At 34.7% G+C, this 26,082-nt stretch overlaps 1 protein-coding gene across 1 annotated transcript; it reads right to left on the minus strand.

The window, feature by feature from the left end:
• Positions 1 to 1,117: 1,117 nt before the first annotated feature.
• Positions 1,118 to 8,799, minus strand: LOC124637692 (O-acyltransferase like protein-like). Its single transcript, XM_047174312.1, has 13 exons — positions 8,575 to 8,799; positions 6,686 to 7,037; positions 5,948 to 6,136; positions 5,753 to 5,832; positions 5,125 to 5,324; positions 4,818 to 4,932; positions 4,320 to 4,534; positions 4,046 to 4,236; positions 3,683 to 3,818; positions 3,384 to 3,570; positions 2,147 to 2,289; positions 1,789 to 1,894; positions 1,118 to 1,603 (listed from the first exon to the last, which is right to left on the minus strand). Exons 1-13 carry the CDS (start codon positions 8,753 to 8,755, stop codon positions 1,515 to 1,517), a joined length of 2,184 nt encoding a protein of 727 aa, XP_047030268.1. The 5' UTR covers positions 8,756 to 8,799; the 3' UTR covers positions 1,118 to 1,514.
• Positions 8,800 to 26,082: the final 17,283 nt, after the last annotated feature.

The raw sequence follows: 26,082 nt of genomic DNA on the forward strand, positions 1-26,082 counted from the left end.
ATTATTCTTTGTTAAAACGAACCTATTTTATGGTATACTTCGTTCCTAAATTTAGCTTACACAATGCGTTGGCAATAATACGGACTGTCCCTTACTCCGGAGTAACGAACATAAACTTCAAAAATATCAGTACTTACTTACGTAACTTAAAAAATAAGATTATAAATCACTTCAACTGCAACCAAACCGACATTGAAATATTAACGAATAATTCCAATTTTACAAATTGGAAACTTTAGCTGCGATCGCATTCCTTGCAAATATGAGCTTAACTTACCAAGTGCTTGAAGCACCAACTTGACTCCAAACTATTAGTCTAATGGAAGCAGAAATCATGCTGATTACAATATGCTCTCCCACAAAATGGCTAGACCACTTACCAACTAGTGGTTATTCTTGAGATACTTACATAATAAAAGGGTATATTTTATACCCTCAGCTTCAGTAGAACATACTTCGTAAAGTAGTTCTGTAGTGTCATGGGTTCGTTTTAGGATAAATAAATATTGGTATATTCTAATGTAAGTATATGTACTCATGAGCGAAGGGTTCGAAGAAAATATTCTAAGAAGTCTTTTGCAAAATGCCACTTACTAATTCTTCTGCTTGTAATAGTGCGGCATTATAATAAACTAGACTGTTATGGAAAAAAATATCTTTTTTAACAAAGGCATAAAACAATTCTACCTCATTTACGGTACTAATAGTCTTACCACTAATGCTACTACGCAGTATCGTATGTTTTCCTTCTTAAGCCCTATCGCCTACCTTATCTACTACCTTATGAACTCGTGGGTGTGGCGCGATTACAACAAATATTGTATAGTAAATAACTAATAAGTCTTCTGCAGTTTAATTTTCAATTTATATTAACGATGCCGTACAATTTTGGGCACAGCAACTCTGATCTGCATTTAGAGAAAATCAATGGTAGATGTCTATCTACGGTGACTATCTCTAATATGCCCGAAGATTGACAGAAGCATTTTAAGGGTATAAATGTAAGTCCATATTTATTGAAAATCAGCAACCATTCAATGTTTTTAATTTTATTGGCAGACAAGATCTGCCTCTGTTTAAAGCCATGAGAGGAAATGTTTGAAAGGAAAACAACAAATTAACATTAATATTTTTTATTTGATACAAAATAATATTTACAATACCTACTTACAATTATTAAAAGATCTTAATAAGCTTCTCACATTAATAAATTAAAACAACTTAAATCTAAAAAAAATGAGTTTTCTAATTATCTATCCTATTTTACATCTACATAATATCTACTACAATAAATAAGAGAAGAAAAAATAGTTGAGGAAATAATAAATCACTTGGAATATCTTACACAAAATCTACTTAGGAACGATGTTTTGAATCTCCAATTATACCTACATTATTATATTTCAGTACTATTCCACCATTGTTTAAGAAACCTCATAATATTATTTCGATGGTGGTTTACTAACGTCAGTCAGTCGGTCAGTCTTATTCTTGATTCTTCTGTAGTTTTGTTTCTATAAGGATGTCTTTATGATTCTGTCGTTTACTGCACTGACTATTTCTGGAGATTCTACCACTGCTGGCTTCTGCGGTCTCTTGCCACCTGAGAACAATAAATTGAAATTAGGAATTTGGTTTTAAATGTTTTAAGATTTTTAAATTTTGCTTTGATTTTTGAAGCTTTGAAAATATGCGCCAAAATAAGAATTGAAATCTCTTGATACAAAACTGAACCAAATAGAATTAAAAGTACCAGAATTTACACAAAGAATTGTAGTCATAGCTTACCTCCTAACAACATCTTTTGTAGTGTAGAGCAGGGTGCATCGATGCAGACACACAGGATGAAGGCGAAGATGAAGGAAATCGAGATATCACCCATGAATCTGTACAACTGTGGACAATAGAAACGATAACATTAATATTTGAAATATTTAAATACAGTGCTGAAGGAAGCGTTAATGTACTCATTTGAGATATGACTATACTTAAACAATTAATCAATAGTAAGGCTTTGCCTGATAGTACTACAATAACAGCTAAAGTGTTAAGTACAGAATTTAAAAATCACTATTTAAAGCAGAGCAACCAAGAATTTGAACCAACAAAATCTGTTGAAGCAATACATATAAATATAGATACTTACATTATTTCCCTCGCTGAAGTAATAGGTCTTCATCCAAGTACCAGTGGAGGTGTAGATGATGGGCAGATGGATCAGGTACATGGCGTAAGACAGACGAGCGGGAAGCTTCCATACTTGGAGAGAGAGGAACCAGTTGATTGGACCTGAGAAAGAAGACAAATATTTTAAGTACCTGATTGTAATGACAAAAAAAAGACTACGAGAAAAGTGAAAGAGGGAGTAAAAGGACAAAGAAAAAGTAGTATCTGAACATAAAAGAGCCTAATGATTGTTAGTGTACTAGTTAGTTTTTGTTCTTCTAGTGAGAAAAGTAAACTTTACGTAAGCCTTTACATCGTGAGCTTACAATATTAGCTCCCTCTAATGAATTCCCGTAATCCGACTTCCCCATTAGGCTACGTAGGAATAATGGCTGCTGATAATGAGCAAATAATTTATTTACAACTTCGTTGTATACGAGCTTGTTTACTTGATCCTTTGTTGTTTTATTTTGTTTGGGTGTGAAATAAATAATCACTCAAACATTGTTGATTCGAAAAATCTGTGAGTATAGTATCACAGTGAAAAGTTAGTACGTTTCTATTTTGTATTCAAATTGTTCATCATTTTATTTTTTCTTAATTAATGCAGTCAAAAAGAAACAACGACTTTGAAACTGTTTAAAAAGGCTTTTAAACTCCAGAATTAATTAAAACCAGTTTCTTTGTTCTTAGTTTTCAAGACCACACTTAACCCACGCAAACTGAACGTTTATTAAACATTCACTTTGCGAAGCTTTGCATGTTGTTGACGTGTAACATACCTACACCTACATGTACTTGTATTACTTACAATTAACTAATAACCTAACCACGATACTGAATACATAATATTCATTAACAAAACTGCACGCAACACAATATCAAATGTAGCCCAGCTTATTAAACATTAATTATGAAATTAACTGAATTTAATTGGTTTCTAGTTAAGTTTGACAGGAAATTCATTTCCATATTTTGTATTTAGATTTGCTTCCAAAAATAATTATGCTTTGTAATTATTTAGGCTAGATTAAAATTCGGATTATCTATATAAATATTTAACAACTAAAGTATTTGTTTGGTTGAACGTTTCAGGAACTACTGGTTGAACATTTATTGTGAGAGGCTTTTTATCCTAACACGTGACAAAGTTCCCACGGGATGTAGGTGACACCGCTGACAGAAGTTAGAGTTTGATAATAAAAATGGATTCTTACCTCCATAGCCATGTACGCATGCAAAAATGAGCCAGCCCAAGCCAATGGCCCATATAGCCCGCATGTAAGCATTGAGGAAGTTGTCGAAGACCTGGGCTGTGTGATCAGGCTGCATCACGGGGTAGATGGTGAAGATGCAAAAAGCCATCATTGCGAACGACAGCATCCACAGAATCGCCACGTTGAACTGAAATAATGAGACAATGTTAATTTAACCTTCAACATGCAGCTCAAATAAATAAATAAGGAGTTGAGTTAATATTGAAAAGATGTTATCTAGTGTTAAACTTGAAACTCACCTTAGATATCCTAATTTTCTTGTCCTTGCACAAGTACAACAGGTAACCGTAAATCATTCCCACAAAGAATGGAGGAGCTCTGGTCAATGTATTGAAGTAATAATATTGGACATACTCCTGGAACTGGGCCAAACGCCTGAAAACAAATGGATCTGATTAGATATAGTGTATACATGACTATAATATCAAGGACAAGGCACAATTTCGTTAAGTCGAATGTGATATTATCATAATCGCAATTAGTGAAATTAATGATACCATGTTTGTTATGCGTGACAAAATATATGACTGTGCGTTTATATCAACTGATAATAATTTATTATGGTTTATAAGTTTCAAAATATGATGTTATGAAACGCTTACCTTGGATTAGCTAACGCTGCAGAGTAGTTATTTAGGAAGCTGTACAGTGAAGATGAGACGAGGGAGAGAAGAACGATAGCGGTGAGCGCACACCAAGCGATCCGCTCACGTCCGAACAGAAACACGAGGATAATTGGGCAGATCAAGTACAACTGCATGTCCACTGACAGATACCAGGTTTGAGCTAGACACTGGAAAGAAAAGAATAACGTTAGCTTTGAACGTTTATAAACATTAAGAAGATTACAAAGAGTCAAAGTATAATGTTGCTTACAATTTCAAGTGGGTTTACGTAGTTCTGGATATGAAGTAAGGCAGCCCACCAGTATTGCCTGCAGTTTTCTGCAGCATGAGCCTGGTTGATCCAGTATGGTCCATCGGAAACGTGGTTGAAGAGAGAAGCTTGGAGAAGTACCATCGTCGCCAGAAGTGGGAACATCCGCAGCAAACGATTTAAGTAGAATAGGTGGATGGTCTTGATAAACCGAGCTGTAAGTAAAATTTTGTTTAGAATTATATAGGAAGATTATTACAGAATTCATTGATGTTTTGAATTTACAAATCACCGTGAGCTTGCCATTTGTTAAATTACCTAATCAGCTAATAATTTGTATCTAATGCCTAATGGTCATTAATGTGATAACATCTAATACTTTAAAACTATGGTCGATTTCGTAACCAGATTTATTAAGATAAAACGCTGCAGAAGTTTATAGAAACAAACAATAATATTTTTTTTAGGCGGATTAAAGGGCCAGATAATAATACTTACTTCTAGTGATTTTTCCAATACACGTGTAAACTGCCAGAATGCCACTAAGCATGAAGAAGGTATCCACAGTAATTGGTGCTGAATTTATCCATATGGCTCCGAATGAGGTTAACCACTGTAAATAAAACGATAGACCATATAGAATAACAGATCCAATCTATAACAATCCAAGATATAACAGATCTATAGCGATGGTTCTAACTCGACATGTACTAGATAACTGGATTAAAGAAAGTTATTGAATTATTTTAGGAATCGAACCATTGACAATTGACAAAGAAACAAAAGACATTAGAAAGATACTCACGTTCATGATATCGCCAACATTGTGAACGAAGCCAAGCAACGTCATACTGTAGGTGTGACCAACGATGACCCACATCATGGAGAAGGCTCGGATGCCATCGACACACTCGAGGGCTCCGGGAGCTGACTTGAAGTTCAGGAACCGACGGGTGTTTGTGTATACGGAGAATGAGACGAACAAGCCGTTGATGCGTGATGGAGCTGTGAAGATAATCGTTATTGTTAGGAGTGATTTTTGAGGCCAAAAGGATTTATGTCATTTATGTGATTTATGTAAGAAATCTATTGTAGTTTAAGTGCTAGTGCTTTGAAACATATTGTGAGTTTTGAGGTCTGTACGTTTACATATTATCTTTCAAGAAATCGTATTCTAGATGTCTGTAACCTTGTTATCACTTGTTATTAAGATTTGTACACCAGATAATAAATACAAACTGTATTGCAAATCAAGTCACGTTGATTTCGTAATTAATATCACGAGGTTTGTTATCGTTCATGTGTTTTGTTAAACAACTAAGTAAATGTCACAAAGACTGCAGTAACAATAGTCTATTCGCTTTATAGTAAAGTTTGGATTCGCATACAGTGGGTCTTGATTTTGATTGATTTGTAAATGTCAATGAACTTACCGCGTCTAGCGATCTTGTTTTGATACACATCGTAACCTGTACTGAGTAAGACGAGCAATCCGATGAAGGAGAGTATTGATCTGCAAAAAAAAAATATGGTTGTTAAACATTCGCAAAATTTTGAATTAAAAAAAGATCAAAATGGAGATAGAGAGAGCATTTAAAAGAAACAATACGGATAACAAAACAACTTACATAGCAACATAATCGGCAGCGACGAAAGGCTTGTCATTGGGCAGTCTGCAGTAGTACTCCTCAAAAGTAAAGTTGAGGAAGGGGATCCTAGACTGGAAGAAATCGACGGCTTCCGTGGGGCTGCACGCTTCAGGAATGCAGACAGACAACATAGCCCGCTGAGACGCTGCTATTAACAATGGGAAGAATCTGCAACAAAACAAATAATAATTAAAAATGATTTCATTCAACAATTACACACTCGATTGATTTTGAAGGTGACATTGCATTTAGTTCAAAACTGTTTTAAAGAATATTGCTCGTCATGAATAAAATGGGTCCTTCAGTCCGCAGGATTTCCGAATTTACTAGATTACCGAGTGCTTTATTATTCAATCAAAATCAAAATCAAAAGTCATTTATTCAAACTTGGCTGCAAAACAGCACTTTTCGAACGTCAAAAAAAAATTAAATTTACAAAAGACAGCCCCCTAAACGCCCACCTTTCACCACTTCCTATGTGTTTTTGCTGGGAAGAAGAAGTGGCGCAACAAACTCCCCAGCAACACATGTCTGTCTGTTCGGTTAGAAGAACCTTAAACATTGTTTGATATGTACATTTGTATACAATTTATTATTATGTACATATGTACAATATATGTACATTTGTATTATTACTGTAGGTCACCTGCATTCACTTCCTCAATTAATTATTCTTATCATTTTCATTAATGAATTATCAATTAGGTATGTATTTACCTAGTTTCCGGAGTTTCTCCCATGCCAGTTATTCCCATAACATAATTCTGCAGTCCTCTATAGTCTTCCATTTCACGGAGTGTTTTCCTATCAGCTTGGGGGAACAGACCGGGTGGGAAGACAATTTCGGGCCACTCATCGGGTATTAGGTCAGGCCAGTCTTCAGGTCTTGGGAAACCTTCAGGGATATCAATGTACGTCTGGTTGATAGGAATTCTGATCGTGCAGTATTTCCCTTGGAATTCTGTGTTGTTGACGAACTGGTGGATACTGAGACATTGATGGTAATCTCCGAGGTCATTCCAGTTGCCAGTGAGGAGACCACTTGGAATTCTTCCACTGGCATCGAGAACTGAAACAATATTTTTGTTATTGAGAAATACAGAAGCATATAATAAATATGAGATAGAACCTGAATGGAATCTTCTTAGCTAGCAAAAGACCAAGCTTTTAAAACCATTCGGTCCCATTTATTGTTTACCTAGCAATTTATTTAACAGGAATAGTTCTGGAAACCTTGATGTTTGAGGAAGCTAAATGTAGTGTGTTCCTGCGCTAACTACCGAACTATATGCGAGTAAAGTTAGCCCATTAACGTGGCCATCGGTACTTCGCGTAATGATTCAGTAGTAAACTATGTCGCTATACAACTAACGTGTGATTAACTACCAGCACTTAATAGCAATACTAATGAAACTTATTATACACCTACAAATACTTTCAATATAGCTCTTTCCAATATGTTAATGGACTTAATATTGATGACTAAATCTCATGTGGAATTTCTGTTCTACTAAATGTTCCATATCAAATAAAAAATCATTATTTTAGTTGAGGGAAGGAAGTTCGTTTTAGTTTCATGCTCCATTAGATTCTTGATTGTAATCAAAAACTAATTAGCACTAGTCTGTAATCTTCTAATCACCGAACAAAGGTGAAAAATGCGTGATTTCCCATATTTGCACGAACGTATTGTCTTGTAGATCTTAATCACCACTTAGTTCCTGAAGCGGGTGAATCATTTCAGATAATTAATAATTTTATCGATTAGTCGAATTAATCAGCTGAATAGCACGTGTTTGTAGCGTGTATTTTTCAAAGTCTGAACAAAATTGCAAAATATTTTGAAAGCTATGTAAAGAAGTCTAAAATTCGTGTACTTTTTCTTTATAAAAAAGGTGGGCCTGTTAAAACAAAAGATAAGCTCATAATGATGATGAAGTAAATAATAAGATTGAATCATAATACCTATATGATTATCAATTTAAGTGGTAGGTACAAACCGTACTTGTTCGCTCACAACATTTCATTGATTGCAATAATCTAATCAAAAGGTTAAAAAGTGTAAAGCTTGTAATGCAATATTAATTTCGTACACCTGTTTTATGATAGTCATGACTTTTCAAAACAAAGTAATAAACTTTAAGCTTTGTGTCGTCGTAAATAAATACATTGGCTAGGAAACGAATTTTATCGGTTTCTCCATTCATGTATTTCCGATAGGTACATAAATAATTATAGTTACGCATTCAATGTTACTTGAAGAAACTTCGGTGTCAAAGTGGCAATTTAAGTTTGAGCTTTTAAGCATTTTTTTGGTGCCAACAGAACTTTACTAAAAAGTAAAAAAGCTTTTCAAAAATGGATTTTATTAATTTATTATCAACTTTCAAGTTAGAAAATACCTAATATGTGACTTTTGATTAAATTGTTGTTTACTTTGATTGAATTTTAGTTAAAATATTGTTCTTGAAAATCGTGAAATATATGACAAGCAAACAAGATAAATCTTTAGAATAAGTTTTAAGAAAAGGCCTTATCTTAAAACTTTTAAACTGTTTCACATTATATGTAACTTAATCAGCACGCTACAAACTATGTATACTCACATTGATTAGCCAAGCTATTATTCGCCAAAATCGTCAACTGCCTGATGCACTTTTCTGAATCGAGCACATTCTCGTACAAATCCTGATCGAACGCACTCCTGAGGTCCACTTCACGACCTTGTTCCCTACCAAACACTACGTTTACTACTAATAAAACAATAAAATAAGTTAATGCACCCATCGCGTCCAAGTCTCTTCGAATTCTACAGCTAGTATGAGGAATAATGGCTTACAAATACTTTTTATATTAATTTATCGGTTCGGCTATCAGATTATTTGTTAGCAGATAAGCCGGTAATCTCGCTAATTTATCGTAATCGTAGCAGTTATTGAGTGACGTATAATTTGCTACTGCTATCTCTCGATGAGGGATTTCGTTGAAACATATCGTTTAGTCGTGATTATCATTCAATAGGAATGAAAAAACTGACTAACGTTTATGGTGCTTCCCTATAGTAAAAGTTTGAAGCAAACTTTCGTTTAAATTGATCAAAACATACGTGGCGTCACATAAGATATTTAACTACTTACCTATCTTATAACCTCACATAGATTTCATAAAGAACTTGATTTAGATGCCAAATTACTAAGTACATCACTCACTGCTTACCCTATCATATCGCAGTAACATGCTGTTACTAATCAGAAAATATTCACATGGCTACTAACCTATTGGAAAAGATCAGTGATTAATTCGAATTCATTTCAGGCTACTGTATGCTCTGAGCACTTGTTGTTTGCTATTAAATCACCCATTAAATCGCATCAACATCTGCAACTAGGCTAGTTTCATGTTGAACTAAACTTGAATTATCACTGTATTGAACCCTTTTTTTTTTTTTTTTTTTTTTAGCGACGTAAAATCATCAAATGACCCCTCCCGCTGTGGGTTAGCAGCGGTGAGGGAGTGTCAGACTCTTACTGACTAAAATCGTCGTGTTCCGTCATAGGCCTTTTATGTACCAGGGCCGCGGTATCTCTTTCGAACAACCCGCAGCCCCGGCAGGCCTTGGCCCTGCTGGGCCCCGCTGGGGTTGCTGACATCTCTTTGAGGAGCGCGTGGAACAACGCGCGCCGTCGACACGGGTCTGTCGTCTAGAAAGACAGAGGGACGATGAGCCACCCGAACTCACCGCTCACAGACCCACGCTTACGGTGGCTGGGAGTCATCTCGCGACACCCGGCGCCCATGGTGTCTACCTGGTCCAGCGCGGCGGCCGGGATGAGAGGTGCGAACTCTCTGGCGTTCCGCCTCCTCCTTCTCGAGCATGACCGCTTCGCAGAAGGAGGCGACGGCATCCCATTCCCTCTCGCCCCGGACCATGGCCTGAACCAGGGCCGGACGCGAGAGGTCGCCGCCGCCCAAAGCCTCGACGAGGACCCGGCGGTGCCCCTCCCATGCGGGGCACACCTGGACTGTGTGGTCCACCGTGTCCTCGGGGCTGTCCGCACAATGGTGACACCCGGGCGCCTCCTCACGACCGATGCGGTGCAGGTACCTCCCGAAACAACCGTGTCCGGTGAGGACCTGCGTCATGCGGTACGTGAGGGCGCCGTGACTCCTCCCGAGCCACTCCTCAAAGAGGGGACTTACCGCCACGATGGTGGCGTGCCCTACTGTATTGAACCCTTCAACTAGCTTATGTTCCAAAAGAGCATAGGTACATAGGGCTCTTTGAATAAATAAAAAAAAATGAGTTTGGATTTAAGTTTGAATCATGTAAATACATTCCCACACATCCAATTAATTCAATCAGCTTACTATTTCAAATCAATATGCCAATCTTGATATTGAGATTTGAGATATCCACGAGAAATTCCCTACGCATAGTGTCAACAAAAATTATGATCATTTTGTCTACCATCAAAGACATAATTTTAAAAAGTCCAATTTATTGAATGAATCACTCGTTAATCTTAATCAGCTAAACTAAAGATATGCATTATCTTTACTGCACACAAGATTATAATTTGAGTCGACAGTTTATTTTTAGGATTTTATTGTCTCCAGCGTTATTTGTTATTGTTTTTCAGTAAATTGATGACTTTTTTCCGATAGTGAGTCATTTTCTTTATTTTTAAAACTAGGTGCACGGGTGTCTTTCGAATTAGTGGACCGAATGGTTCTAATAATAGATAGAGAGGTGAATGACAAATGACGTATCATATCTAATCTATCTTGAATTTGATTTAAAAGTTTCATTATATGTCACGAAGTGGCAATAGACCAGTGTGGTGTTTAGTTGATTTCGTAGGCACAACTCTGAAGAAATCTGATAATTTAATAATGATCCATGGTGGTTAGCACTTGTACCTTGGACCCTATGATCTATATCACTATCCCCCTATGTTATGTATTTTTAAATGGTGTTTATTTATATGCGTTTATTAAGATAAAATGGTATTTAATAGAAATAAGTTGACAAGATACCAAATTATCAGCTAGTAAAATAATAAGCCTAAACACTGATATAACGTAATCCAGAGCCACGCAGTTGTGTTTTCTCAACAAACAACAAAAATAACATTACATTATATAATAATAAATATTTTATTGTAAGCATTTCTTGATCCATGGTGGATTTCAATAACCTATCACCTGTTAATTTGCTTACTAGGGATTGGAATAATGTCATGAACTGTACACGCAGTAAATAGAGTGTTAATTATAATCGGCTGCAAATATAATTATCTCCAGACGATGTATTTATCTTATCAATTACTGGAAGACCAGCCACTGATTGAATGATTCATTTAATCTATAGGAAAACACTAATCTTCACCTGTTTTGTGCAAATGTTATATCAAGTATTTCGTCTAAGCCATATAGCCACGCATTAAACCAGGTGTTACAAAAATATATTTTAAAAGTTGTAAAAGGATTTTTGTAAGAACTTTTAGCCTTCTTTCGACACAGTTTGTTTAATCCTAGATAAGCCATAACTCGATTGAATATATTATTATTTGAAACTACAGGTAACCTAGGCAAAATATATACGTACGTGAAGTTTCTGTATATATTTACCAATACCAATATTATTGTAAGTGCGTATAACAAAACACACGTGTAAGTCTTAATCCTAAGTTACAACGTATGTGTACCAAAAACAATGAGATCAAGGACTTTCATATATTATATTATTATAAACATATGTGTGCTTCAGCTTTGTGCTTTCCTAGAAGGAATTATTTCCTTCAATGCGGCGTATAATCTACAGCTTTATGTTCTGTGCTCACATAATTCGCTTAGAGCAAACTAGCAATTTGTGTGTTATTATTGTTTAGTTCCTATACATGTTTAATAGTTTTAACCTGTTGTGGCTTTTGTCGGCTCTGATTTACCTAGAACGTTAATTGACTGCATTAAATACTGAATTATGTTTTTTTTTTCAAAAAGGCATAGAAATTGTTGTTAGATTATGTCTAGCAAATTGAATTAAAATATCTCTATAATTGTTGTGCAATTGTTCATACAAACATAGGCGAAGAAAAACAGTGTTCAGACACTGAAAAGTAGTGTGTCATAAATGAGACAAAAATAAATTTCATAAACTTTAAGAATTCACTTATCTGAATTGTAACAAAAACTCTAATCGCCTTAGGTAACACCAAGTCATAGGTTTTCTTGCTACGAAAATGCGAAACATAAATTCCGCATTATACGTTATCAGTTAAACCTATTTGTATCAGTAGTTCGAGTGCTAATCGACGTGTGCCGTCATAGTTCTAGATAAAGGTCCATTTTAATATGTTATTAATTCAACTAGAAAAAAAAATAGGCTTCAAACATAAATCTGTAAGCATACTTACTTACTTACTACTACTTATTAAATTCTTACATTTGACTATTTAGAAGTGATTTTTCTTCACTGATGGCCAAGTGTTGAAACGCTACTCAATTTTAAATACAGCTTGCAGCATTCCAACTCGGCCACCCTTCTGCGACAGAAATAGATTGTAAAATTAAGTAACGTTTGAGTAATACGAGAATAGGTTCTCAGATTTATCAGCTTAAATCTAAAAAGACTTTACAGACTTTATGTACTGAAAAAAGTTTATGTCTTCGTGTAAAGGACAGATGTTCTCATCCGTACCCTATAATAAATCACGACACACGAGATTAGTATTCTTTGTCCGGGACAAAGCGAGATTTGTCCCGGAAAGGAACCCTTCTCCCATTTCTGACATTCCGCACTGATTGTCCATTCCGTGGCCAAAATATAACTAGTTGGAAATGGCAAAACAATCGGGCAAGTCAGACGTGCGCGAAATTACAATCAGTTGCATAAAAAACGAACCAAAATAAATTATTTCAAAAATTGTTCTGCGAATTTTTGATGAATATATTCTGTTTCACAGTCGGTGCATTCATTGACGTGAAATAAAAAAGCGTTTACATTTTGTTTTTAACACAAAAAAACGAACAAAGCAACTGTCGGTGAAATGTTTTATTGTGATTTCGTGGTTTTAACTGAGTTTACCGAGTACAAAATATTGCATTTTTTATAATTTTTGCCAATTTGTTTATGTATTAGCACACTGCGTAGGACCATAAAAGATTGAAGGCTTTACTTATACATATAAAATAATAAAGAAATTCTTATGTTGCTATTAAAGCGAATGAGCCGTGAAAGTAGTGTACAAACAAATTCCTTACTACAAAGGGGTGGCATTTTCGGAATTTTGGATCTAAGGCACTATGGTGCAGAGTGGCTAATAAAAATGACTAACATTTTATAGTGAGGCTAATAATTTATCTTCGTAAAAATTTCGGTTATCCCTCGTTGAGTCTTTACTAAAATCATTAAAAAACATAATCTTATAAGTCATAGCAACTGTGTGACACATTGGGTAGCACCTAAGCCAATCATATTTTTTATTTACAATCAAAAAATCACATCAAAGATCATTATAATTGACAAGCGTGAATTTTACATAATCATTATGAAACGTATGATTCAATCACTTATCAGCATAGTAATCAAGTAATGGATTTACACTCAATTCCATCAATAAAATACATAAAACTTTATTTTGTGATTATCTTAATAGGCTGACTCATTTTATTTGTCATCGCTTGTTTTTCTTTTCATTTTGGATACTATATTTAGAGTTGATAATCAATTTAGTATCTCAATTCAGTAATAAAATAGTATCAAGTTGTAAACATTTACTATGGTTGACTATCTTATGAACGGAAATTCAGATAGGTATATTTTGAAAACATACAACGAATAGGTAGAGATAGTAGGAGAAAACCGTTTTTATGTCATGCAACATAAGAAATTGTATTAACTAATTATTTATAAACCTACTTCCAGAAAAGCAGGTCGTCATTTTGTCTTAGGGTCTTTTCAAGAAGTCGCTCGCAGCATAAGTACGGTAAGCTCGGTAAGACGTATAAAAGTGAATGTACCTACGTATTTGTTTTTCAGTATTCTTGGAAAGCAGCCTTTTTTCCTTATTCTGTAATCGTATTACTAATCCTAAAGAGATTATTAAATAATCTGGTTCACAATCATCATTGTATTTGTCATTAGTTTAGGTAAAAAATCATATAGGTACACTGTACAAATTCTTTAACATTTTGTTTCCTGAAATGTTAGCAATAATTGATAATCAATACTGATTAGTGACAACATTTACTTTGGACTTTAAACGCTTACACAACTTCGATTCTTGTTTTAGGTAGTTTATGTAAAATTGTAGGTTTTTGTTTAAGGATATAGATGATGATGCAGCTTTCAAAGATATTTTCATGACTGTTCAGAATTCATAAAAAACGATCAAAGTTCTGTTCAACAACCTTGAAGGTTGAATTACGTGACTTCAACAATGCAATGTGTGACGCAAAGTAGATAAACCAATTAATTAAGTATGTACGTACTTAAAATTAAACAGGGTAAGAATAACATCTCACTTGTGTAGTTTTAGCTGTAAACAAAAGAAAAGCAAGCACGTACACACAAAAAGAAATATAATACAGTTTAATTCCGAACGAAAATAATTCCTCAGAGAGCCATACTTAACCTGTTCCCCTTGGAACAACGTGATGTGCTGACAGACTCAAATTGACTGTAAGCGAAGCTATGAAATCCTAAAATATAAACAGAAAATATTAAAACCTCGTACAAAGGTATTAAAGTAAATGTACGCGCCTTTCAGAGGTAATGAATATGACGAGCGTGTGGAATAAACGATGGTTTTCAACGTGTGGGAAATGCCAAGAAAATGTATACAGAGATAAAAGACACGAGGCGGAACTAAACATAGAAATCACATGTAATACACAAACAGTAACATACATCGACTGTGAGTAGTATCTCAATTCTTAAACAATAGTATCAAGTTGTAAACATTTACTATATCATCAACTGCCTAGCCTAGTCTCAACTATGTTAGCATCAGGTTCCAGTCTAACCGCTAATAGAGCTGAGTGTCAGTGTTTTATATGTAGTGGCTGCCTATCTGACCTTTTCAACCCAGTTACCCGAGTAACTGACACTTCTTCTAAAAGTCAGACTTTCTGGCTTCTTGGAAGTTTTCATGATAACACAGTCCACACATCAACCGCGCCAAGCTTTGCTTAATGATTACTGATTTGTATGATTAGTAGCTGCTACTTAGCCACATCTGTGTAATGAGTGTTTTTTTCTTATTTCCATATCTCCCAAAATATTTTACCTTGTATAAAAAAAAAAAAAAAAAAAACAAACCTACAGTTTCGTTTGAAATAATTTTATTTTCATTACAAAGGCGACAACAATTAAATCTTAGACATTCAGTGGTTCGAACAATTTAATTAATTTCAGTGTACAAGGAAACACCGTAAATAAATTGGAACAGACAGTCGTTCCATCAAAGCTGAACAAACATTCAAATCTTTTACTTTGAACCAAGTATTTAAACTTTCGTTATTAAAACGACAATAATTTAAAATTAAAACCACTTTAAACAATTTGTAGGATATAACATTACCACCATTATTTACTTCTTTAGGTACTAAAATAGGTAGTATAAAGCTGAACAGTTAGTGTGTTTGTTTATTAGCTTGAACCCGCTTATCTCAGGAACTACAGGTCCAATTCAAAAAAGTCTCCCTGTTAGCCCATTTATCGAAGAACACAGTAGGCTTATTTATATCTGGGTACGTGAAGAACCTACGTAGTTCTCGTAGGACGCGGGTGAAACCGCAGATAGAAGCTAGTCTTAAGATTAAAAAACGATTGCGATACTAAGTATGATTAAAGATTCAATAACTTTAGCTTAGCTTCCATAAATATGAGGAAGTTGGAACTTGGAATGCTGGCTACGTCATAATGTATTCTTAATGGCGGAAACCGTCTAGGAAATCGTTGCATACTTTAATTTATAGTGGAGTTCGATTCTCAGTTTGTGAATTTGGTGTATGCCGTGAAATTTGAGACACGAGCTAGTAAGTTCTCTATTTTATTGATGTAGTTACTTAATTTCTTTACGAGGCTTGAATATATGTAACTAGTAAAGTGTTCCGTGTCTACAAGTTTTTGTTTCATGATTAGTAGATATCTAATACATTTTTGATGCTTATTAGTTCTTTCAGAGCACCTTCTCGTTGGCTGGCAAAGAAAAATACAAGAAATCGTACGATATTATCTAACTCGTGAATATATTGCTGTTATAAAAAAATATTGTTGTTGTCACATGACTCATGTAAAAATAATCTCGTGACAATAAAACAAGACAATAATGGTTTAATCTATAAATAGGATGTAAGTATTTTGACGTGAATAATCATTTCCTATTAGGTATAGTTTTATAACCGTTACAAACAAAGTATCTAGGCATTCAATAGAACAAATAGATAAATATGTAATCTACCTGTGAAATATATGACAAGACATGTATATCTCTTTCTACAAACCCACATAAATACATTTCGCTCCTTAATCAATAATCTATATCCATACTATATCTATAGGTAGGTACTCCTATTCTAAAAGTAATATAATACAGAGGAAACTTTTTTGCTTAGTGATACTCTAGGCTCCGAAACTATTAAACTGATTTGAAAAATTCATTCACTGTTGTGAAGCTACAATAGCGCAACGTGGGCTACATTTTATTCGGGTACGGGGACAAGCTTTTCAGGGACGCGAGTGAAACCGGGAGAAACAGCTTTTAATTACAAGCTGTTTTCCCGATCAGTAAAATAAATATGTACACTAATCCGCACATTTCCAGACGGATATAAGATTAGATGATGAAATAAGTCATAAAATTATATCTATTCTGCACAGGTGTTTATGCACGTGCTATCTACGTCATAATTAATGAAGTCATTCATTTAAAATATGCAGACACATAGGCGTGCTATATTCCCTCTCTCAGCAAGGTAGGATTACGATTGAAAGCGTATCAAACACAGAATACACTCAGGGACCTTTTGGCACGTTAGTTAACAGGTAGTTTGATTAAATCTCCTCTTAGAATAAAAAATAGAGTTTTTACAAACGGCTTCAAGACCAAGGATAGCATTGTTAGAACTTCCGCATACTGCCAACTTTTAACCAGCCAATAGTTAGTTTAGACTCGTTACGTTACAAAGATCAAGTAACAGCTGACTGAAAACTGACTTGATCAAGATTTTTTATAAAAAAATCGGTCAAACTATCTGATCAACTGTGGACCAGCTGTTTAGTCTTCAATGTGCGAGTACTTTTAGTGCAACTCTATAACCTTTAAATTCTTTATCTTGTAATTACCGTGTATATTGAATCATTCATTCTTGAAATTGATTAAGCACATATTTAGGTAACTACAATGAAAGACACAGTCATCCTGACTGTCACAACTAAGCATTACGTTTATAATCCGCTGTTGTAATTGTGATATTACCTATCAGATATTTACGTGTATTACTAAGTTTGCGTGTAATTAGATTTATGATCAAGTTTGGTGAGTATATCCGGAAACGTTAACATTGGATTTTATAAAATCAGACTTTCAAGAGTTTCTTAGAATGAAATTTTGTTCTTAACAATGCAATTTCAGCGCAAAATTCTCGAACCATGGAACCATTTTCTGGATACACTCGATGTCCATACATATTCACCATACACATCCATATTCAACTTTTGGAACTTGGAACCATGCTACCATGACTAACTTTCACAAGAGCACAGTTTGAAATAACTAGTTTGAAATGAAACCTTGCAACCAAACAAAGAATCTTGATTGACGACAACACATGAATGACTTCCGACCTTCAAAAGTTAAGCAAATACAAAAGTATCGAACTGAAACTTACGTAACTTATAATAGGCATAATTTGTAACTGCGAACAAATTACTTCCAATAAATGATGAACTTTATTTTAACGACGTAAGTACTAAAACTTTTTTGTACGAAGACGATGCTAATTGATTGATTTCTATTAAAAGAATAAGAGAAAGGCAATAAGATTTTATTCTTCTTTCCTTTCGTTTACATTTGCCTTTGCCTGGACAATCCTCAAAGGGATTCCTTTATCTTGGAAGAATCTTAAACATTACCTACTTTGATTAGTTTTCTTATGCAGTTTCGAAGTTGACTTTTAAATTATTCGATTCTTTACAATTATTAGATCTTCGTAAAATAGCGTGTAGGTATAATGATTTTTTTTAATGTACCCCTAATGAATCCTCCAAATAGAAAACTTTATGGTGAATTCAGAGTTTTACTTTTTTTTTTTAAATTCCAATTGTAAGTCAAATAACTCAATTACAAATGACTTTAAAACGCTAAAAGCCAGATTATTATAATAGCTTCATTAGCATAATAAGGAGGAATGGGAATGTCCGGGGAATACTCATTGGCTCGAACTTTCTGCAGTTGTGTCCGCTCTGGTGGACGCACCGCGAATCTTCAATTAGTTAAGGCTCTGTTGTAACATGGTGCTATGTCCTTTGTTCTGGTTGACCGCTGCGAGCCGCTTGCGACCTGCTAGATTTTGTACAGCTTAATAGAAAAGTTAATTAAATACGTTTTTCCAAAAATAAATATATTAAACAGTACAGTAATAATAATATGACCTTTTGCATTGTTTAAAGAGATTAATTTACACATTAGTGTTACTGGGGAGTTCATTCCATCACTTCTTCTTCCCAATGAACACGTCTTTTGTAATACTATCCTTCAAAAATTGCTTACTTTCAGTCTTCTTTGGATAAATGCCTTTTTATTTTATTTTCTCTGCTAGTAGTGTCATGTTCGCCTTAACTGTGTAAATCGTGACTTATTTTTTTTTTTCGTAATGATTTATTTCCAGATTGAAAGCATAATTGCTAGGTCTTGCATAGGCCTTTTTACTAGATAGTGTTAACAAAGAGGCTTTTTAAAAACTAGTTTGTAGAATTTATTTGAATCACATTAGATTCGTTATTTTTCGTGGCAAAAATTAAAGTATCTGTCCTGGCAAAAAAGAGAATCAAAAATTAATCTCCTGGTAACAAAAACCTAGGTTCGTTTCTAGTATTAGCAATTTTCATTATCTGCATCACATAAGAGGAATTTAGCCTACTACAATCACGCTGGCCAGACGGGTTGATAGAGGGGTTTTTCCGAGTTTTCCTTCTCGCACTGGAGTTCGGTGCATTTTTTACTCCATTAGTCGACTTCTACGACACCCACTGGAAGAAGGGGTAGCGACATATGTATCAATCTTATTGGCGTGCACTTGGAGAGGTCTATGTCCAGCAGTGGACGATAGGCTGATGATGATGATTTGAGAATTATTTCCATCTATGACATGTACTATTTTGCATCCGGGTCCGGAAAGCATACAAATAAAGACTGCGCCTTTTATAAAATGATATTTCAAAATGGTAATTTATCACTTAATCCTTAATCATACTAAACTGAATATTTTATTGTCTGAAAATGTTTCAGCTAGATTTAATCGCTAATTACTCATACAATTTGTCCTAAATGCATATATTATTATCTCGTTTTTACAAGGTGGATACAACTATATTCATGTCCTGGTTTAAATCCAGTTTAGGTTAGGCGGTTTTGAGAATAGCCCCAATATATTTTTAAAACACTTGCAAAAAATACTTACAGACTTAGCTAAAGCTTACTGAAAATTAGATTTTAAGATTTTTTTTCTAGATAGTTATAGAGGTTATATAGGTAAAACTTATATCGTTTTCAGTGAGCTCTGGCTGTTAAAAAAATTCTAATGAGATCTACATAAATACATTTAGTTCAAGTTTCCCATATTTTATCTTCATCATAAGTTAACGGTCTCCTGACTTGGTTTTCAGCAACGTTTACCTACATTCAATACTTTGACATCTTTAACAACACATTAACCGAATACGCAAAGGACGACCATTGGCCAATAAATTCTACTACATTCTAAAAAATAAAATCTGTTTGTTTTTATCTACGCATTCTCAAAGTGGTAAGCTGTGAGTTGGCTATTTTGTATAAGCCTGCGAAAGTTTTAGGCACAAAAAGTGGCGGCGCATGAACGTAAACAGCTGTTCCAACAGTAGTTTTGTTCTCTATACTATAATATATGTGTACGCCATTATGTACGTACTATGCCAGAAGCACAGACACAGGCAGTCGCAGGCGTTCCTAGTTTAGGGGCCGGGTCTCAACATTTGTGTGCCTTCATTAAATTGTAAACCTGCTAGATATTAAGCATTTTGTAAGGATTTGCATCAATGAAGTATTTATTTATTTATGTTTCTAATTTTGATCTTTCAGCAATAATTAATTATTATTTAGCAATAGATAATTTAATATACCTACCTCATTCTAACGCGGAAGTCAGTACTCCAAAGGTCGCGTTTAAAGTCCATTCATAAAGAATTATATTTTCAGTGAGTATTAGTGATCGATCCAAAGTCCATGGCTTCAAACTAAACATTAAACTAATACATCAGCTGATCTTTATGATTATGACGCAAATTAATTCATTATAATAGCGAACTTTGTACTTTACGTTACTTGCGTATGATGATATAATTTTATTATGTTCTGTCTCGAATTAAAATAAGGAAAATAGGAAATCAATTACATGCAAGGCCTGATAAGAATTGTAACTGTTACAGCCTTTTTATGGTCCCACTGCTGGGCACAGGCCTCCTCTCACTATCAGCCGAAAATCTTTCCATGCAGACAAAAGGCACCCCCCAGGTTGTCCAGCCACCAGAGCCTCCGCCGTTTTTCAGTAGGGTGCACCACGGACAGGTATGGTTGACAATTGGCACAGGGCGATATTAGTTTGCTCCCTTACACCATATAGGATAATAAGGTAGATGGGATTCATTTAGTAAAAGTCAGTTCAAGAGCAGGTCATCATCCTCCGAGCCTTTTCCCAACTAGGTCGGGGTCGGCTTCCAGTCTAACCGGATTCAGCTGAGTACCAGTGCTTTACAAGAAGCGACTGCCTATCTGACCTCCTCAACCCAGTTACCCGGGCAACCCGATACCCCTTGGTTAGACTGGTGTCAGACTTACTGGCTTCTGACTACCCGTAACGACTGCCAAGGATGTTCAATGACAGTAAGAATTTCCCACCCATCATATTCTTTATCCAACTATTTTGGGGTCGGCTGCCAGTCTACCCGGATGCAGCAGAGTACCAGTATCTTATAAAGAGCCACCTCAACACAGTTACCCAATAACCCTAGGTAAGACTGGTTGTCAGGCTTACTGTCTTGTGACTGCCAAAAGTGTTCAATGAACACTTTTGGCACACAAATGTTCAGAAGCAGAAACAATACCACATGATTATTCAGTTATTCTAAAGTGCATTCGTTGAACAGTAGTGAATCTACAGGTCTCAGAACTCAACTGTGGGTGAAACGTTGAGCCTCAAAGCGTGTGTTGAACGGAGATCGAAATAAACGCCTCTTACGGCTGAAAGCCTACACCAACACACTGCGCAACTTGCCGTACAAAGAAATTCAAGGGATTCCTGCTTAGATTATGTAAATGTGGATACGACTGTGTTTAGTTTACAGCCATAATTTTAGAGTTGGTGTTAAAGGGTAAAAAAGATCACTGTCCATTTGTCTATCATTCATTATCATCATAGTTACGCTGTATCTCAGTTAGTAAGACAATTTTTTTTTACAGTTGATGTACTTATTTAATTGCTGCTATGCGGACAAATACTGAAAAATGCAATAAAATATTTTAGAGCCTCCTCAAATTTTTGTCCTTTTTATAAGGTTGAACAATAATTAAGATTTTTATCTACTATTATCATAAATATCGAATAAAAAAAACCAAGGGGGTCAACAAGTTGTTTTGAAATCGAAATGACAATAGTTGTGTTCATTACCCACTTTTTCAGGCGTTATCTCATGAATTAATTGGGCTTTGTTTGGTAAAATTCGATTGCAATCAATCTCCTTTCAGATCGACATTGATAAATGATACACCACTTCTGAATAATAAAAACATTAGGTATTTATTTTGAACACAATACAATAACAAACTTTCGTCTCGTTACTGAGTAACTAGATTATATTTTCTATTGTATTCTTTCAAATTCCAGACACAAATCTAACATTGCAAAAATACTGAAAAGAGGCTGAAATTAGATTTGGTTGTTTTTGTATTCTGAAGAGTTTTATTCAGCAGTGTTACTATTGACTACTTTTTAAAATGATTCATAACCATCAGCATACAATAATAGATTTTGAGACCATTAAATAATTCCTTATCCACTGTTTACTGATCTGCGTAGTGTCGTTAGTTGCAGTGCTCGGGGCCGAGTAAATCCGCAGTATTAACATTTGATATGGCGGGGACTAAATAACGTTGCATTTGACTTTGATGTTCCTCTCTTTGAACTCATGAGGTAGCTTCAATTTACTGTCATATACACATGTTTGGAGCAAATTGTAGGTTGTAAAAAACTATTTTACATATGTAGAATTTAGGGCAGGATTAAGTGGTATAATGTAGCTAGTGATAAGATTCCAAATACAGAATTAGACGTAGTTACATTTGTATACTTTTGTATTATCTAATCGAATGTAGGTCCGGGTTTTCTATGTTTTGAATAATAAGTACATATGTTATGTATATAACCTATTAATAGAAATAATCTGAAACTGTATAAAAATAGTAGACCAGATACGACGGAATTTTATAAAAAAATACTTTAAAAACGATTTCACACAGTTACCATATTATTAAATTAGCAAAAACAATCATCATGCGACAATTGCACGACCATCACACAAGTTCATCATGCATCCCACTTGCAACTATCGCTATCAGTATGCAGATGTAATGCAACTGATTTACATACAGATTAGTTTGTACTGTAAGATGTGTTCGTAATAATGACACTATTAACTACTGCTGCTGCGACTGTTGTTCATAATTGTTGCTTGATGAGGCTGCTGGTGCTTAACAGATTAATGCAGTAACTTCTGTTATAGTGTGTATAAATTAATTCAATAATAGTTATAAGGATGAGCAGTTACCTACTCAAATACTCTGACGCTTTTTATATGAACATGATTATACAAATACATACATTATGCATGTTTGATCTTAGGGTAAGTCGCATCATGTAACTATACCTAAGTATCATGTAACCATAACAAGCTGTTAAATCGCCGATATGGCCAATGAGGGACTATTTCTAGGCTGGTTATGGTTTGATCATTGTTGTAGTTAAATGGCACAACTGAGAATCTAGCAATAAATGTACAAAACAAAAAATAAACTTGCTAAACTCACAAACATCCAGCTCAATAAATCTATTCTCTACTTCATAGCTTTTTCTATCAATCCATCTATTACAAATCAAATGCACGGTCCTCGCGCAACCAGTAGCAGTTGTCTTATAAACCGTGGTGCTGACAAGAATAAATCTGCGGCTCGCAAAAATTGCGAGCCATACATCACCCGCTGCTGTGAGTGACGGGGTCATTAGCCGCGATAATACCCAGCGATGGATGCCTAATGGATACAATGACCATTGACGGTTGGTACTGATTTATGAGACGGGGTTGATAGAGTTGAGGAATTGGTCGCAAATTGAAGTTGATTTTGTAAAATATCGCCAAATACTGGTATTTTTTTGGTGTTTTTATAAAATCATCGTGTCGTGTTTTTACTATGGTCACAATTGTTGTCTAAACTTGCAATTTTCTTATATCAATATTCAGATTTTATTAAGGTCACCTACCTACGCATTCCTTGCAATTCCTCAGAGATTTGTTTTTCAGTTTTGAGTTTTAATTTAACTCAAACGTTTGTCTGTAAAAACCCAGGTATTATTATACAAACTTTAATTTTACTAGGTTAGCCAAGATTATTGTAACAAATTAAATGAAACTATTTTCTCCACAAGAAACCAGCTTACTTTTAAGACATCTCCTGAGATTAGTCGTTACGAGTGAAAACTAAAAAACTAAACCAAGCCAAAAAATACCTTTCAAAACAAGCAGGTAAAGTTCTACAGGTCTAAGAAAAATATTTTTACTAAGTAAAAAATCTTTACCACAAAATGAAAACTAGGCATATTTGCATACATTGCGTATTTGCTGAAAAACTTTTATAGAAGTTAAAATAATAAAGATATGCTAATAAAACAGAATCAATTATGAATGCTTTCAGGCTTTTATGAGCAACATTACGAAATGTTTTATGTGTGAGATAACTTCGTGAACTTCGAGATAGAAATGTAATGGAGGGCGCCACAAACAAGGCCTGATATTTCGTAGTACTTTAGATATTAACTTTTCTGACCTATATTTAAACTTCTACGCTTAAATTAAGATTTTTGTGTATATACATAGGTAATTATTTACAATTCGATCAGTTATTTTTGCAGTTGTCTATGACATTGAACGTTTTCTTCAAAATGTACTGCGCCAGCAACTGGGTTATTTTTACCTAATGTATGTTTTTTTTACCAACCCGCATTGAGCAAGCGTGGTGATTAATGCTCAATCCTTCTCCGTGCGAGAGGAGGCCGCAGCCCAGCAGTGGGCCGATAAAAGGCTGTAACAGTAACAGTATGTTTTTTTTTATTTCCTTGGTAAGTTCTAGTTATTTAATACTACCTAAGTAATTGTTTTTAAGTACTAATACCTACATAAAATCAAAGTCTATAAGAGACTACGCCACGAAATGTAGAGATGGCTCAAACACAATTTTATCTTCTATCTAAATTGCTACGATAGAAACTTTTAAGTAAGACTTAAATCTAAATAACCTTTGAGTATTTCGAGGTAATCCCCCAAACAAGTAATCTGCAATCAATGCCGTTATGTCTGTACGTGCTTAAGTGCATTTCTACTATCTACGCTATCTCGTCATGTTGACTTAGCTTCTATTAATAGCTTGTAATGCTAAATATTTGAACAAAGCGACGTCGATACTGAAAGATATTGCAAACAAATATTGAATTCTGAAGAACATTTAATTACACTATGTAGCATGGCTGGTAATTTTGTTGCTTGCTAGGAAATATTTGTTGACAGATTTTTTAATAAGACCTTAGATTAACAAAACTATTACAATATCCGTTATGTTTTGATCATGATTTCAAGCGGTTCAACCCGGAATACCTAGAGAAATAAGTACTAAGTAGATTTAAAATACAAAGTACAAAAACTGTCAAACCTAATAACTGAAATATGTACGTTAGCGTCAGGAACGCCGTCACAATTCTCCGATCCTCTCGAAATACATATAGAGAGTTGCTACCTAATTGCTACCAGCTACCATTAGTTGCTACCAATTGCTACCCTCGTGGTTTTGAAGATATTCAGCATCCAAAGGTGACAGCCATTCTGATATCAGGATGGCTGTCACTTTTCCCAGTGTGAAGAAACGGCGCAAAAGTATTGAGTTTTTTTTTCACCCAGAGTTGCTACCTAATTGCTACCCTCCAGAATTAAATTTTGGGCCACAACGATTCCCTGGATAAAAAGATATTTAAAAAATGAGTTTTTATGCCCTGCCAAATTAAATTAGCAAGCAGTCAGTTAATACAAATGAGTACTTTTGACGTAGGCGCTATCTATTATAATCCGACAGCTGATATAAATGCGGCCGAAAAGTGAACTAAAGCAAGCCGCCATCTTTGAACATCATTTTTGATTAGGTGTATTTATAAATGTTGCCTGTTGAATGAAATTTCCCGAAATGCATGAAAAAAGTATTTATTATAATTACCTCAGCCTTCGATTGTTAACACGAAATAATTCAAAATTTATTAAATCATGTCAGGGTATGATATACACTCTTTTGCAAAAAAAGCGGGCACCTATGCGAAATCTTAGTTTTAAGGACTTTATGTGTGTTTCAAAGGGTTTTAATGATTGTAGTATGTTTCTAGCATCAAAAAGGTTAGCCAAGCATGCGTGAGAGTGTATTCTAAATTTGAATATTTTAAAATTGCTAAAAAATTGGTAAACCTTGTTTTGGACTAATCGCTGGCAGAATGTTCGTCGGTGTTTTGAAAATTTTTTAGTCCTTAAAACTAAGATTTCGCATAGG

This window comes from Helicoverpa zea, chromosome 16 (assembly GCF_022581195.2).
Source record: "Helicoverpa zea isolate HzStark_Cry1AcR chromosome 16, ilHelZeax1.1, whole genome shotgun sequence".
NCBI lineage: Eukaryota > Metazoa > Arthropoda > Insecta > Lepidoptera > Noctuidae > Helicoverpa > Helicoverpa zea.